The sequence below is a fragment of the Apium graveolens genome, chromosome 10 (assembly GCF_009905375.1).
Source record: "Apium graveolens cultivar Ventura chromosome 10, ASM990537v1, whole genome shotgun sequence".
Taxonomy (NCBI): Eukaryota; Viridiplantae; Streptophyta; class Magnoliopsida; order Apiales; family Apiaceae; genus Apium; species Apium graveolens.
Window position 1 is genome coordinate 54,452,162 of NC_133656.1, and position 13,787 is coordinate 54,465,948.

Sequence of the window (13,787 nt, forward strand, 5' to 3'; positions counted from 1 at the left end):
AGTAGAAGCATATTCATGGGCCCACAACTCATAATGAATACCAGATCATCTTGGTGCTTCTGACATGTTTGTTAGCATTACAGCCTTAAATATTTCCAAATTGCTAATTCTGTAATTTTTGTGTAAAGGTTTATGAGCAAGGAACTACCATAAGAAAATATGAGTAAGATTTCGAGAAAAAAACAATCAAAACATGTAACATAAAATTTTATTCTGGAAAAATAAAGCCAGAATTGAAGTAAACCTGTCTATTATTAGTTCTAACAACTTTGTAGATTGTTTAACTGGTCCTATATATTAATTCACAACATTTCAAGTTGAACAACAACAACCGATTTCAAGGTTATTTACCTTTCCAAGTAAGAATACTACTTAGGATCTTCATAATCAATTAGGAGATAATTGCAGTTTGTACCCTCTTATTTTGTTGTAAAAACAAATGTGTATCAGTACTTTGCGTAATTCAGGTCGTACCCCTTAATTTCAACAATTGATTTCAGTAAGCACCCCTTATCCTGAAATCCCGTTAACTCTGTCCGTTACCGTTAAATATTAGGGGTAATTTAGTCCTTTCCACATGTAAAAGAAATGGGGGTTTAGAACTTTACATTACCCCCTCTTCACTTACTAAATCCCTAGATTATCAATCCTGTCAATTAAACACCTAAAAAACCCTAAAATTGATCCGGAAAAATGACAAATTAATCTAGTTACATAGCAACTGAGATGGTTAGAGGTCGATTACGAGTTCAAGATGGTTCTGATGTTGTCCCAAACCCTCCCGATGGTGTTAACAAAGGCCCCGATCAAGAATGCCCCAATTACAAGTTTGTCTGATCCGTTATTTTAGTGTTTATATGTCTGCGTATTGATGTTGGTTTTGTGTTTATATGCCTGCATGCATGATTTAGTAGTCTACAATTTTTATTTCAATTGTTTATTGATGTGGTCCCAAAATGTTTATTCGTGTATTTTTTATGACCGTATCTATATTATATTTCGATTACAGTGGTTGATTATGAACACTTTTCAATTAAAGTATATCATTCAGGGGATTTTAATGAAACTAAGACAGAGTATGTTGGAGGTAAAGTAGATTTCTTTGACATGTGTTCCAAAGAGGGAATGAATTTAGTTGAATATGATCCCATGCTCACTGGGTTAGGGGTTACATTAGAAGAAAATTTTTTGTGGTTGTTGTTTCCTGGTACCGGGCTTCCACATGGTTTATTCCCAACTGATAATGATGAGAATGTCATGATGCTTAGTGAGCTATGCGACTACACAAAATTGCAAGTTTTGTATACAGCACCTAAGGAACCGGCTGAACATAGTAACTGGTGTGACTTCTCAATGACCCAATATGAGGAAGAAGAAAAAGATAAAAGGTTGATTTCTATGATTGAGGAAGTAGAAAATGGTACCTGTCAAAAAGAAAAAGAAGAAAAAGAAGAAAAAGAAAGTACCTCCACCAAATCCTCCGTATAGAACAAGAAAAAGGGGGAGATACTCAATGCTAAGAGTAAGCAATTTTGGCAACTTTACGTATTTTCTGTAGTGATATAAAACTGTTTATCTGATTAATGTATATGATTGTTTGCAGGGATTGTCCAAAAACATAGAGGATACACCTGTGGTGTTGGATGATGATGAAGTTATGAATAAAGATGTTGGTGGAAGTGGTTTGAATGAAAATGTAAATGGGGAAGATGTTGGAGGAAGTGGTGTGAAAAAGGACCAAGATGTTAGTGATGAAGCATATTTGAGAGAGTATTACAGAGGGGATGATACTGATAATATGGAGAGTGAGGTAGACTGGTCTGATTATGAAAATAATACATGGGAAGAAGAATGTGATGTTGGCAATAAACAAGATGTTATAGATAGTGATGGAGAAACAGATCCTGAATGGGAAGATGATGGTAGCAGTAGTGAGAGCTTGTTTAACAGTGATGAAGAAAGAATGGTCGTTTCCTCCTGTGATGAAGTTGATCCTAAATTTCCAGAATTTAATGAGTTTACAGACATGGATGATCCCCAATTCAAGTTAGGAATGTTATTTAGCAGTGGTCAAGTATACAGGGCGGCAGTGAGGAAACATGTTATAATTCATCAAAGAGGTGTTAGATTGAAGGAAAACTTGTCAGATAAGATTAAGTGGCTATGTATAGAAGGTTGTGAGTGGAAATGCTATGGAAGAAAACAACAGAGATCAAGTATAATTTAGATTAAAACATTGAATGATAAGCATACATGTACTCCAGTTTCGGATCAAAAGCAAGTCACTTCAACTTGGTTAGCTAGTCAATATGAGGAAGAAATTAGGATGAATCCCACATGGCCAGTTGCAGCTTTTCAATTGAAAGTCATAAATGATTTGAAGTATAATGTTAGTCATTCAATGGTGTATAGAGCTTTAACAAAGGCAAGGGATGCTGTCAGTGGAAAACAAGAGGAAAAATTTGGGAAGGTTTATGATTATGACAATGAGATACTCAAAGTCATGCTAAATACAACTGTTAAGATCATGGTAGAACCAGCTGAATTTGGAGTAGTTGGAATGAGATTTAAAAGAATGTATGTCTGTCTAGGTCCTTTAAAAGAAGGGTTCATGCATGGATGCAGGCCAATCATTGGCCCAGATGGCTACCATTCAAAGACACTGTTTGGAGGGATACTACTAACTGTTGTTGCAACAGATCCTAATGATGGAATCTATCCACTGGCTTGGGCCCAGGTGGAGGCAGAAAATAATGGTAGTTGGGATTGGTTCCTTGAACTATTAAAAAATGATTTAAGGATAAAGAATGTTGGAGCTTTTACATTTATTTGTGATAGACAAAAGGTGATGTTCCTTCATTGTGTTCAATTATTTTTTAGAGAATCTTGTCCCTACATAGCTTACATTGACTTTCTTATTGATTTTTTTACAGGGGTTGGTCAATGCCCATGAGAACATCTTTCCAGAGTCTGAGCACATGTTTTGTTCTATGCACCTGTCAAAAAACTTAGCCAATGAATACATAGGTATGGGCATTAGAAAGCTAATGTGGGAAGCTTCCAAGTCTACCACTTCCTACTTTTTTAACAAGAACATGGATCATTTGAAGAAGGTATACTCTTACTAACTCAGTTTTTTATGGATCAGCTAAGGTATGATTCACTCATATAATTGCATTTATCATTACTAGATAGCACCTAGCGCACATCAGTGGTTGTCAGCAAAGCCTATTTCTCAATTGAGTAGGTTAGGGTTTAGGTTCACTTGTAAAAGTGATACCTTTGTGAACAATAAATGTGAATCATTTAACAAGGCTATCAACAAGTATAGAGAAATGGGACTAATTTCAATGTTCAAAGGCATCCATAACAGTTGCATGTATAGGATTCAAAAAAGATTCAGGAAAATGGAAAAAAAGAACTGGTACATGGTGTCCAAATGAATGAAAACCCTTAAGAAGTAAGTAGTTATTATTCAATTACGGCCTATATTTTTACATCTGATTGAACTTTATATGTATAATTTTGATGCAAGTCCAATATGGAATGGTGGCACCAAATACCTTGTTACAATGTCAGCAAATGGTCATGAAATTGTTGTGGACCTTGAGGAGAAGACATGTGCATGTAGTAAGTGGCAATTAAGTGGGATTCCATGCTTCCACGCTTGTCCCTGTATCTTCTTCAAGCAGGAGAATCCAGAGAATTACCTTCATGACTACTACAGAAGATCAACTTTTCTGGATGTTTATAGTCATTTCATTGAACCTCTGAATGGAGAACAATATTGGGAAGAAACAACTCAAATTTCCCGTCCCTTGCCTCCTAGAAAGAGGACTCATCCTGGAAATCCCAAAAAGAAAAGAGATACAAAGAATGATGAGGTTAAAATAAGGGAAGGGGATCCTACCATCTAAAAGAGGGTAGGAACATCTCCCAGATGCTTTTATTGTGGAGAATGAGGGCATAACACCAGAACCTGCAACAATAAGGTACATGATATTTTATCTTATAGAAATTCATTTATAGATAGTGTATGTATGCTATCTTACATGTACTTTTATTTTTCAGAAAATTGACCCAAAAAAGAAGGAACAAGAAGAAGGTCCTACAGAAAACACCACAACATCAGAAATTCCACAAGCCAGAAAACCAATTCAATGTTCCTACTACAAGCAGATTGGTCATACAAGAAGGGGCTGCCAATCCAAAGTAACTCATTATTTGGATTTGTAGACTTTATAAAAAAAGAAGGAACAAGAAGAAGGTCCTACAGAAAACACCACAACATCAGAAATTCCACAAGCCAGAAAACCAATTCAATGTTCCTACTACAAGCAGATTGGTCATACAAGAAGGGGCTGCCAATCCAAAGTAACTCATTATTTGGATTTGTAGACTTCATAAAACGAGTACTGGAGAAATACTATATTTCAATTGCTCTTTACTTGTCTATATAGAAAGTTGATGAACAAATTCAAGAAGTTCCACCAAAGAAAAGGTCAGCAGCTGAGATTGCTCAAAGGAGGGAGGATGCAATAGAAAAGTTGAAGAAGAAAGCAATGGACAGGCAAATAAACTCTGATTCTGACTTTCAAGACAACTTCAAGTTGCCAAAGAAAAAGCCAACAAAACAGGTACCAATGATGGAGTCTGACTATGATTTTCACAAAAGATCCAAGAAACCAAAAATTAATCATGGTAGAATCATCAACCAGTACAAAGCACCAGCACAAACAACAAAAGAAGGGGTTGACATTGAAAATTGGAATTCAAGGACTGGACAACAGTTTACCTCTTTGAAGAAGCTACAAGAAGCAGGATTGAAGAAGCAAATGGCCATGTCTAAAAAAAGACTAAGATGATGCATTAACTGGTGTTTATTTATATTTTAGATATTCACTCCTTTTGTCTATTTATGGCCGCCTTGTTTGGCCTTAACTTTTAGCCGTGTATGTGACATAATGGTTGTTGGCAAGTAGTTGAACCATTACTCCATCTTTTGACATGTAAGGGCATAACTACTTCTCATTTGGGTCTTTTGGTGTTTGTAAACTCACAATTCTGCTATGTTCTTGGTTTTATGTGCCATAATGAAGAACTCGGTTTGTGCCAAATTTATTATTTACTTGCTGTATGTTTTGTTGTTAGCAGTTGTTATGCCAATTCTATTTTATATTGCATCCAACAAAAGCAAAACTAATAATACCCAGTCAAAACATTACATTACTTCTCAAAACAAGATAATCATAACTAATAAACATACATAACTTGAGGTCTCATAATCTCAAGATACCATTACATTTCTATAGCCTATAATCTGAGGTCTGATATTCTACTTTCCGATCACTCTTTTGCGGAGAAAATATAGGCTAAAATCATAATCCAAGTCACTGCTAGTAGGAGCTTTGACATATTGGGAGAATTAGATTTTTGAACCAATTGAAGATTAGTTGTTTCAACAGACTTCAGCTTAGCTTCAAGGTTGTTTATCCTTCGTAAGAGGCCCGAAATAAACACTGTAGCGTGGGGATGTTAGATATATTTGAGATGTCATGTCTAATGTGTTTCATGTTTAGTTTTCAGATCTTAACAAACTGGAAATATCAGTACTTACAGAAATCAGCACTTACTGGAAGTCAGAACTTAAGGATATCAGTACTTAAATTATCAGGAGATAATTATCAGAAGATGGATATCAGAACTTAAGTGCGGGAGGATGAACAGTTAAGGAAAGGCTGATTGAAAGGAAAGAAGATCAAGACTAAATAAAGAAGAGATATGCATGGAGAAGATTTCTATGGAAAATAGAAGACTTGGAAAAGAAGATATCTAATTGATATATTATAGGATACAGAATCATATTCAATATCAATTAGAGATTATCTTGTAACTGTGTAGTATATAAACACAGACATATGGTTTACACTATATGTGTTATTATAATCGAAGTTATTATTTATTGTAACCCTAGCAGCTCTCGTGATAAGTTGTTCATCACTGAGAGAGGACAGTTCCATATTGTAACAGAGTTTATTGTGTTGAATAAAATCTGTTTTCTGTTACTTGTGTTCTTATATTCGATTTGATTGTGATAAACACTGTATTCAACCCCCTTCTACAGTGTGTGTGACCTAACAAGTGGTATCAGAGCAGATCTGTTAACACACAAACAGTTTAAGATACAAAAAAAATCATGTCTGAAGAAGAACAAACTCCAACCAAGCCCATCAAAACTGAAGAACCTCCAAAAACTCAAATCCATAGTCGATATGAGACTATTAGAGTTCCCATACTGAAACCATCTGAATATCTTATATGGAAGGTGAGGATGTCTGTGTTTCTGGAAGCTACTAATCCAGAATACCTTGACAGAATCAATGAAGGACCACACAAGCCAACCAAAATCTATGTTGTAGTTGCAGGTGAACCAGCAAAGTCTGTACCAAAGGAGAAGAGTGATTACACTGCTGAAGATATCTCATCAATTACTAAGGATGCTAAGGTACGACACTTGCTGCATAGTGCCATTGATAATGTAATGTCAAATAGGGTAATTAACTACAAGACTGTAAAGGAGATATGGGATGCCTTGAAGACAAGATGCCAGGGAACTGATTCAATTAAGAAGAACATAAAGACTATACTCACTCAAGAGTATAAACACTTTGACTCAAAGCCTGATGAGTCATTAACTGGTTTGTATGACAGATTTGTCAAACTCTTGAATGATTTGTCACTAGTTGACAATGAATATGATCTTGAAGATTCAAATCTTAAATTCCTATTAGCTCTTCCTGAATGTTAGGATTTGAAGGCCACCACTATAAGAGACAACTATGCTCTTGAAGAAATAACACTTGATGAAAATTATGGGATGCTCAAGACTCATGAACTTGAGATGGAACAAAGAAGCAAGTGAAATGGAAGAAAGTCAAGGACTGTTGCCGTTAAAGCTGAGGAGGAATCCCCTAAAGCAGCTGCCTCAAGGAAAGATAAGGGAAAAGCTCTCATCACAAAGTCTGATACCGAATCATCAAGTTCTGATACTGATGATGACTCAGAAACTAAAAGCTTACCTGAGATGGATCCTGATGAAGAGATGATGAAGCTGTGTGCTCTTACGGTGAAAGGAATCACAAGGATTGTATACAGGAAATTCAGAAAGGGAAAGAAGTCTTCCAGGAAAGGCGCAAGTTCTGATAAGAAGAGTTTCAGAAAATCTGAAGGCAAAGGGGTTAAATGGCATTTTGGTCACTGAAGTGCCCACTAAATTTCACTTGGGTCATCGAATTCAAATAGCTGTCAATGAGGTCACTGAAGAAATAAAAGTGTTCAACTTAATCATTGCACACGTTAAAAATTTCACAAACTTTAAATCCCATTGACTATAGACGGCTCTCCGTTAAATATTTACAAGTTGGATGCCACATCAGATAATTGACCCGCCCAATCCTAAAATCACCCAACAAATTAAACCCGACCCAATTAAAATCCATGACCCTTTTAACCTTTATCCCAAAATTAAAACCATTTATCCCAACAAATTAAAACCCCTCTTTACAACCGACTGTACGATCTCAATCCTAATCGCAAGAATTATTCGAACTCGATCAGGTGTTGAGGTTCGTTTAACTCAACCAATCGATGATACCGATTACCTGTTTGCATCAGATGGAGACAACAATGAAACAGAGAAGGGTAATGAAGCTGAATCAAATTTTGAAGATGCAAATCAGACCAGCGATAAAGAAGCAAAGCAAGTAATGTTATATCTGAACTTTTTACAGGTAATTAGGGCTAAATATTCTTTCTTTGAATATATGATTTTATATGGTCATATTTGTAATTAGGTTCTTAATTTGTTTATATTTAACAGGAAAAACTTGTACAATGTGATAGTCTATTATGGAGGTTATTTTGTTCATGTTCCGGTTTCCTCCGACACAAGTAATGTCAAAAAGGTTTATAAGGATATAGACTTTGAAAACCTTAGTATTAATGATTTAAAGACCACATTTGGTGTTGTTATTGGTGAGTATGATTCCCTTTATTTTAGAACTCCTGCATTGAAGATTTATGTACTAAATGCTAAAAGTAAGCCAATATTGATTGAATTAAGTAAGGAATGTGCTTATAATATTGTGCTTTATGTGTATCATGCGAGTCCTGCCCCTGAATCTGATAAAGAAATGGATAAATATCAATGTAGTGATGATGAGTATGTAGAAATTAGGAAAGCTTGTAGAGAAGAAAAAAGAAAAATGGATGAATTGGAGAGAGAAGCTAATTTACATGAAATATCAGGAATGGAATATGATGATTCTACTTGAAGAGCAAACATCTAAGTAATTTGGTCATGAGTGCATTTCTTGAAGCATCAACAACTCGCCCCTAGGCCTATAAGAAAGCAATGAAGGCACTTGAGAAAGCCTCTAAAGGTGCTTTTGAGAAGATGAGTGACTTACAACCGGGTATGTGGTCTAAGGCTTTCTTTTAGACATACTCATTGACTGATTCCACTGAAAATAATATAAGTGAGTGTTTTAACTCATGGATTTTGAAAGCAAGATATATGCATATTATTGATATGCTTATAAACATCCATGACATGCTTATGACAAAAGGTTCATCAAAAGAGAGATATAATGTCAAGACATGATATTGTTATTGTTCCAAAAGCTAAACAAATTTTAGATGAAGCAATTAAGGAATCATGTGGGCTTACTGTTCTGTGTAATGGTAGGGGCACATCTTGTTTAGTTAATATGCAAAGAAGGTCATGTTCTTGTAGAGTCTGGGATTTGTTAGGTATACCTTGTTGTCATGGTGTTACTGCAATTCAAGAGGCTAGAAAGAATCCCACTGATTATATTCACTCATGTTGTTTAAAAGAAACATATATGCAGACTTATTCAGACTGTTTGGATGTGATAAGAGGGGAAGATTTTTGGGAAGATATGGAGGGTGACTTGGTGTTACCTCCACTAATTAAAAAGAAACTAAAAGGCAGACCCAAAAAAATGAGAAGGAGAGAGGGTTGGGAGGGTGTTGTGTCCAGTGGTAAGAAGGTAAGAGTTAGCTATGAGGGTAGAGTTATGCATTGCAGTCTGTGCAGAGAACCTGGCCACAAAAGGGGTAAATGTCCAAATAAAGATAAGTTCCCAGAGAATTCAAAGAAGAGGAACATGGGAAAGAAGACTCAGAATGCACAAACTACAGAAGATGAAGTTGTTGAAGAACTAGAAAGGCAGGGGAGAGAAGAAACAACAGGTGAAACTGATATGATGGATGAGATCTTGAGAGAACAGGAACAAACACAAGGACTCGATGAATTAGAGGCCTCAATCCAGAAATCACAACCTAAGGAAACTACCAGCAGTGTCATGAAATTTGTAAGTAACATCAGTTTATGTCGATAAATGTTTAAGATACGTTTATATCAATGGTTTGTTTGATACATTTTTTATTTGTATTGTAGATGACAAATCCGGGGTTGAGGATGCATATGGGACAAGTGAGCACCGACAACACTCCACTTGTTAGCACTCCACCCATGACTACTCCAACGGTGACTAATCCACCAGTTAGCAACAAACCTCCAACAAGTGCAGTAGGACAAGTGAAAAAATCAACTCCAAGAAAGAGAGTAGCAGGACTGCCACACCCAAGAAAAAAGTAGATGAATTATGTATGCCAAAGTTAGAACCATTTGAGTATTTTTAAGATAGTGCATTTAACTATAAACTCATGTCATTTGAGTTCTTTTGTGACATTGAACTACTATTTCTGTAGTATAACTCTATGTACGCACTATGAATTGATCTTGTGGTCTTAATATATAACTTTGGCACTGTGTTTATTTCGAACATCTCAATATTATACTATCACATAAACATAAACATTTCATTCATAAAAACATTAACAATAACACCCATAACATTACATTCAACTAATTCTTACATAAACATTACATCATTAACATTACTTAAAGAACATAACCACAAAACAAACTAAGATAACAAAACATAGCATCTTCTTCGTTCTGAAATGAGCTTTTTCCTTCACCATTTCTGTTACGTCGTCCATCTTTTTCTGCATTGTCATACGCTCTTCATCAATTACTAACATTTTCCTTTCTACGAAACTGTAATAACCCCAATTTTTGAGAAATTTTTGAAACCCTTATGAATAGTGTTTTTGCTGAATGAGAAAACTTTTCATGCCACACTATGTAGGGGTTCTGATATGGATATTCTGAGATTTTATTAGTACTTTATATGGGATATAAGTGTATGTAAAGATCGTCAGAATCCAAATCCGAACACTTTAGTTTTTCCCGGAAATCCACAAGATACGGAGAGATTTGAGTATAAGGTAACAGGATAAAAAGGATTTAAATTAAAGGATTATAATAGAGGATCATAAAAAGGAATATAATGTATTGAGAAAGGTTAAGGGAACCTAAGTAATAAGATCCCGGGTATGATCCTTCAAACGAGAAACGAGAACGAAAGTTAAGCGAACCGTATAACAGATCAGCGGTCATTAGGCAAATAATTAGAAGCTAATCAAAGGGATTAGTGGGGGATGATGTCATCCAACCAATAGAAAGAGGACAAAGGAGGGGTGATGGCATCACAAAGTGATGCAAGCATGACATAAGAGGGAAGGAAATGTGGTGGAATATTAGCCACACAAAATCAAGGGTAAATGGGTAATTGACCTAAAACAAAACAAAAACAACCAACCAAAAATCAAATCAAAGCAAAACCACAAAAATCTCTCTTTCTTCTTCATCTTGCTCTCGGCCTTTTCAAGAAAAATAAGGAGGAGTTTTTAAAAACTCAAGCTACACACCTTCAAAAATTATAAGGTTTGTTTCTTTAGCTTCCATAATTCATAACTTAGTTATGCTATAAGTTTGGATCCAAGAATCCAAGGTTTACCTAGTTAATCAATTCCTAAAAGTTTAGGGTGAATAGTAACTTTCAAGAACAAATTTTTGATTCTTGATTTTATTTGTAAGGACAAGGTAGCTTAAGCATAGATCAAGGCTTCCATGGGCTTTCCAAGGATCTTTCATTGATTAAAAGCTTCAAGAAGGTATAAAACTTCAAACCCTAGCTTTAGTTTTGAGTATTTAGGAATGGTTATGAGTAGTATAGTATATGTGAAGCATGAAACTTGTTTGTTTAAGAGTTTGGGTTGGAATGGTGGTGATTGATTTGTTGAAATCTTAAGATTTGGTTAAAGAATGTAGTATAGTTTAAATTCAAGTTTTAGGAGTAAGTAAATGGATTATAATGAGTTGGTTTGGGGCTGTTGTAATGTATTTTGGATGGAGTTTGGATTGGGTTATGAATTGGGGTTGGATTGTGGTTGTTTTGAGTTGGTTTAAATTTGGGAAATCGCGTAAACATAGCCGTCGTAATGTCCGATTTACCGTAGACTGTTTTTGTTCTTAACATCAGAACCCTTGAACTCACTGCTAGGTTTTGACCATTTTCATGTTTAGATAGTTCATGTTACGAGCTTCGTTTTGATATGTAGTTCGTTCGATTCCGATTTACGGTTTAGGAGAAACGACCGTTTCAAGTAACGGCGTTTCGCGAACGAAACTTTTTCCCTCGCCTTACTTTGGAATGTAGGTTAAAGACCAAAAAGGGTTAATTAATGTGTGAAACATTTATGGTAAGTGTGTTAGGCAGTTGGTAAGACATTCGCGAAAGAATCGTTTTAAAACTCGTAAAGGTTAAATTATTAAAAATGGTGGAGCCGAGGGTACCCGAGTGACTTAAGCAAATCGGTGAGCGCAAAACTAGCATTAGAGTCTAAGTTAGTTAAAGCATAGATTTACAAGTGACTTTGGTTTAATTCCAACTTACTTGTTGCTTATAGGTTACCAGACTCGTCCCGAGCCATTCGTAACCCCCAGTCGCTCAGGCAAGTATTCTATCCGTTATACTGTTGTTGTGATGAATACACGTGTATATGCATTATCTTGCGATAGATGCATGATTGTTATTAGCAAATTCTTGCGATATATTGTAGCATGTGATATGGTATATATGCATGCCTGTTTCATATTCTTGAAATATATATCTGTTGGTTCAGTTGATAATACTTATGCTAGAGGATAGCGGTAACTTGCATATACCCTTAGTATAGGGACCCAAAGGTGAAAATATTTTCTAAAACCGGGAGTCGAGGATCCCGAGTAGATTTCATATATATATGGATATGGATATATATATATATATATATATATATATATATATATATATATATATATATATATATATATATATATATATATGGTTATAGTTTTCCAAACTATTAATCGAATAAGGTTTATTCGATAACTTTATCTTTATTTTATTATTGAATATTATTTCGAACATTATTCGAGGACTTATGACTCCTTTTATATTATTTATTGAATATTCATTTGAGGATATATGACTCCTTTATTTTATTTAATGAATATTATTTATAATATTCATTCGAGGTATTATGACTCAGCTTATTTTATTTATTGAATATTATTTGAATATTCATTTGAGGATCTATGACTCCGATTATTTGCTGAAATATATTCTTTATTTTATTAAAGAATAAGGTGTTAATAATCAAACTTATTTTCGATTATTCAAATAAAGATAATACTTTCATATAAGTATATCTTTGGTTATTTAATACTCGTTTCAAGTATAAATTTTAATACTTCTACTTCAATTATTTTTATAAAGACTATTCTTTATGGGAATATTATTTAATTAATAATATTCAGATATTTTCTAATATTCTGGGGACTGATTTACTTCATTAAATCAGCCTTACTCCACACACTCTTTAAAGTGTTTTCGAGTCTTCAAAATGATTTTTAAAAGTCAGAGCGGATCCCAAAACTCATTTTTATATTTAAGATCTTCCTTTTTAAAGGGGATTTAAATACTCGCTCAAAACCTGGGGAATCCGGCTCTGTGGTGTATTTTATATTCGCAACGAGGTTGCAGATTTGGTAAATGAATTGATTACTTGCCCAACGTTCGGGAAGTAAGCCCATCTCATTGAGTCGGCATAAGCGACAGGCCGGGGTACGGTCTATTATTGTGTAAGTGGCTGGGTGGCAGTCCATCAACGCGTGAGGGGCCGGGGTACGGTCGAGCGCGAGGTCCTAATGCGGCCAGGGTGATGACCGGTGAGGAATTCATCCATCTACAGTAGAAAAGGTTACTTATTGGTATCTTTGCCTGATCAGCGAGATATCGGGTTTATGCCAAAATTCTTTTCCTTTCCAAAATTAATTGGATGTTTTAAACTCTGTTCATACTTTGCATAACAGAGGTTCCATGAAATGTTTAAGAGATATATATATGTGGATATATATATATCGGGACTAAATAAAGTATCTCGTAACTTTATTTCATTCAATAATATTTCAAAGATTGAATCTATTCAAGTCTTATCTTGTGGTCTCATCAGTGGGATGAACTTTTGAAATTGATTATAACTTGAACGGTGGTAGTTCAAGTAGTATTTGGGAATGATATAAGTGTAGTGAAGTATTTGGTAACTTCATCTTTTAAACTTATATCTAATTAATAATTGTCTTATGAATGACAAAGATTTTCAGAAAAACGTTGAGACAAGGTTAGATATATGAGATCACCTTGCAACGATATTTTTATACAGTTATACAATGGGACTTTGTGTATATTATGCATGGAAGAGGACTTCCATTACTTTGAAAAGTATATATGTATATATACTGAATATTTTGC

General features: G+C 34.9%; 1 protein-coding gene across 1 annotated transcript in view; it reads right to left on the bottom strand.

The window, feature by feature from the left end:
* Positions 1-9,950: 9,950 nt before the first annotated feature.
* The window catches only part of LOC141689265 (1-deoxy-D-xylulose 5-phosphate reductoisomerase-like), a 28,310-nt gene continuing 24,473 nt past the window's right edge, over positions 9,951-13,787 (bottom strand). The window contains exon 5 of the mRNA XM_074493515.1: positions 9,951-10,095. Coding sequence (XP_074349616.1) covers positions 10,077-10,095 — 19 coding nt within the window. The 3' untranslated portion in view covers positions 9,951-10,076. The remainder of the gene's footprint in view (positions 10,096-13,787) is intronic.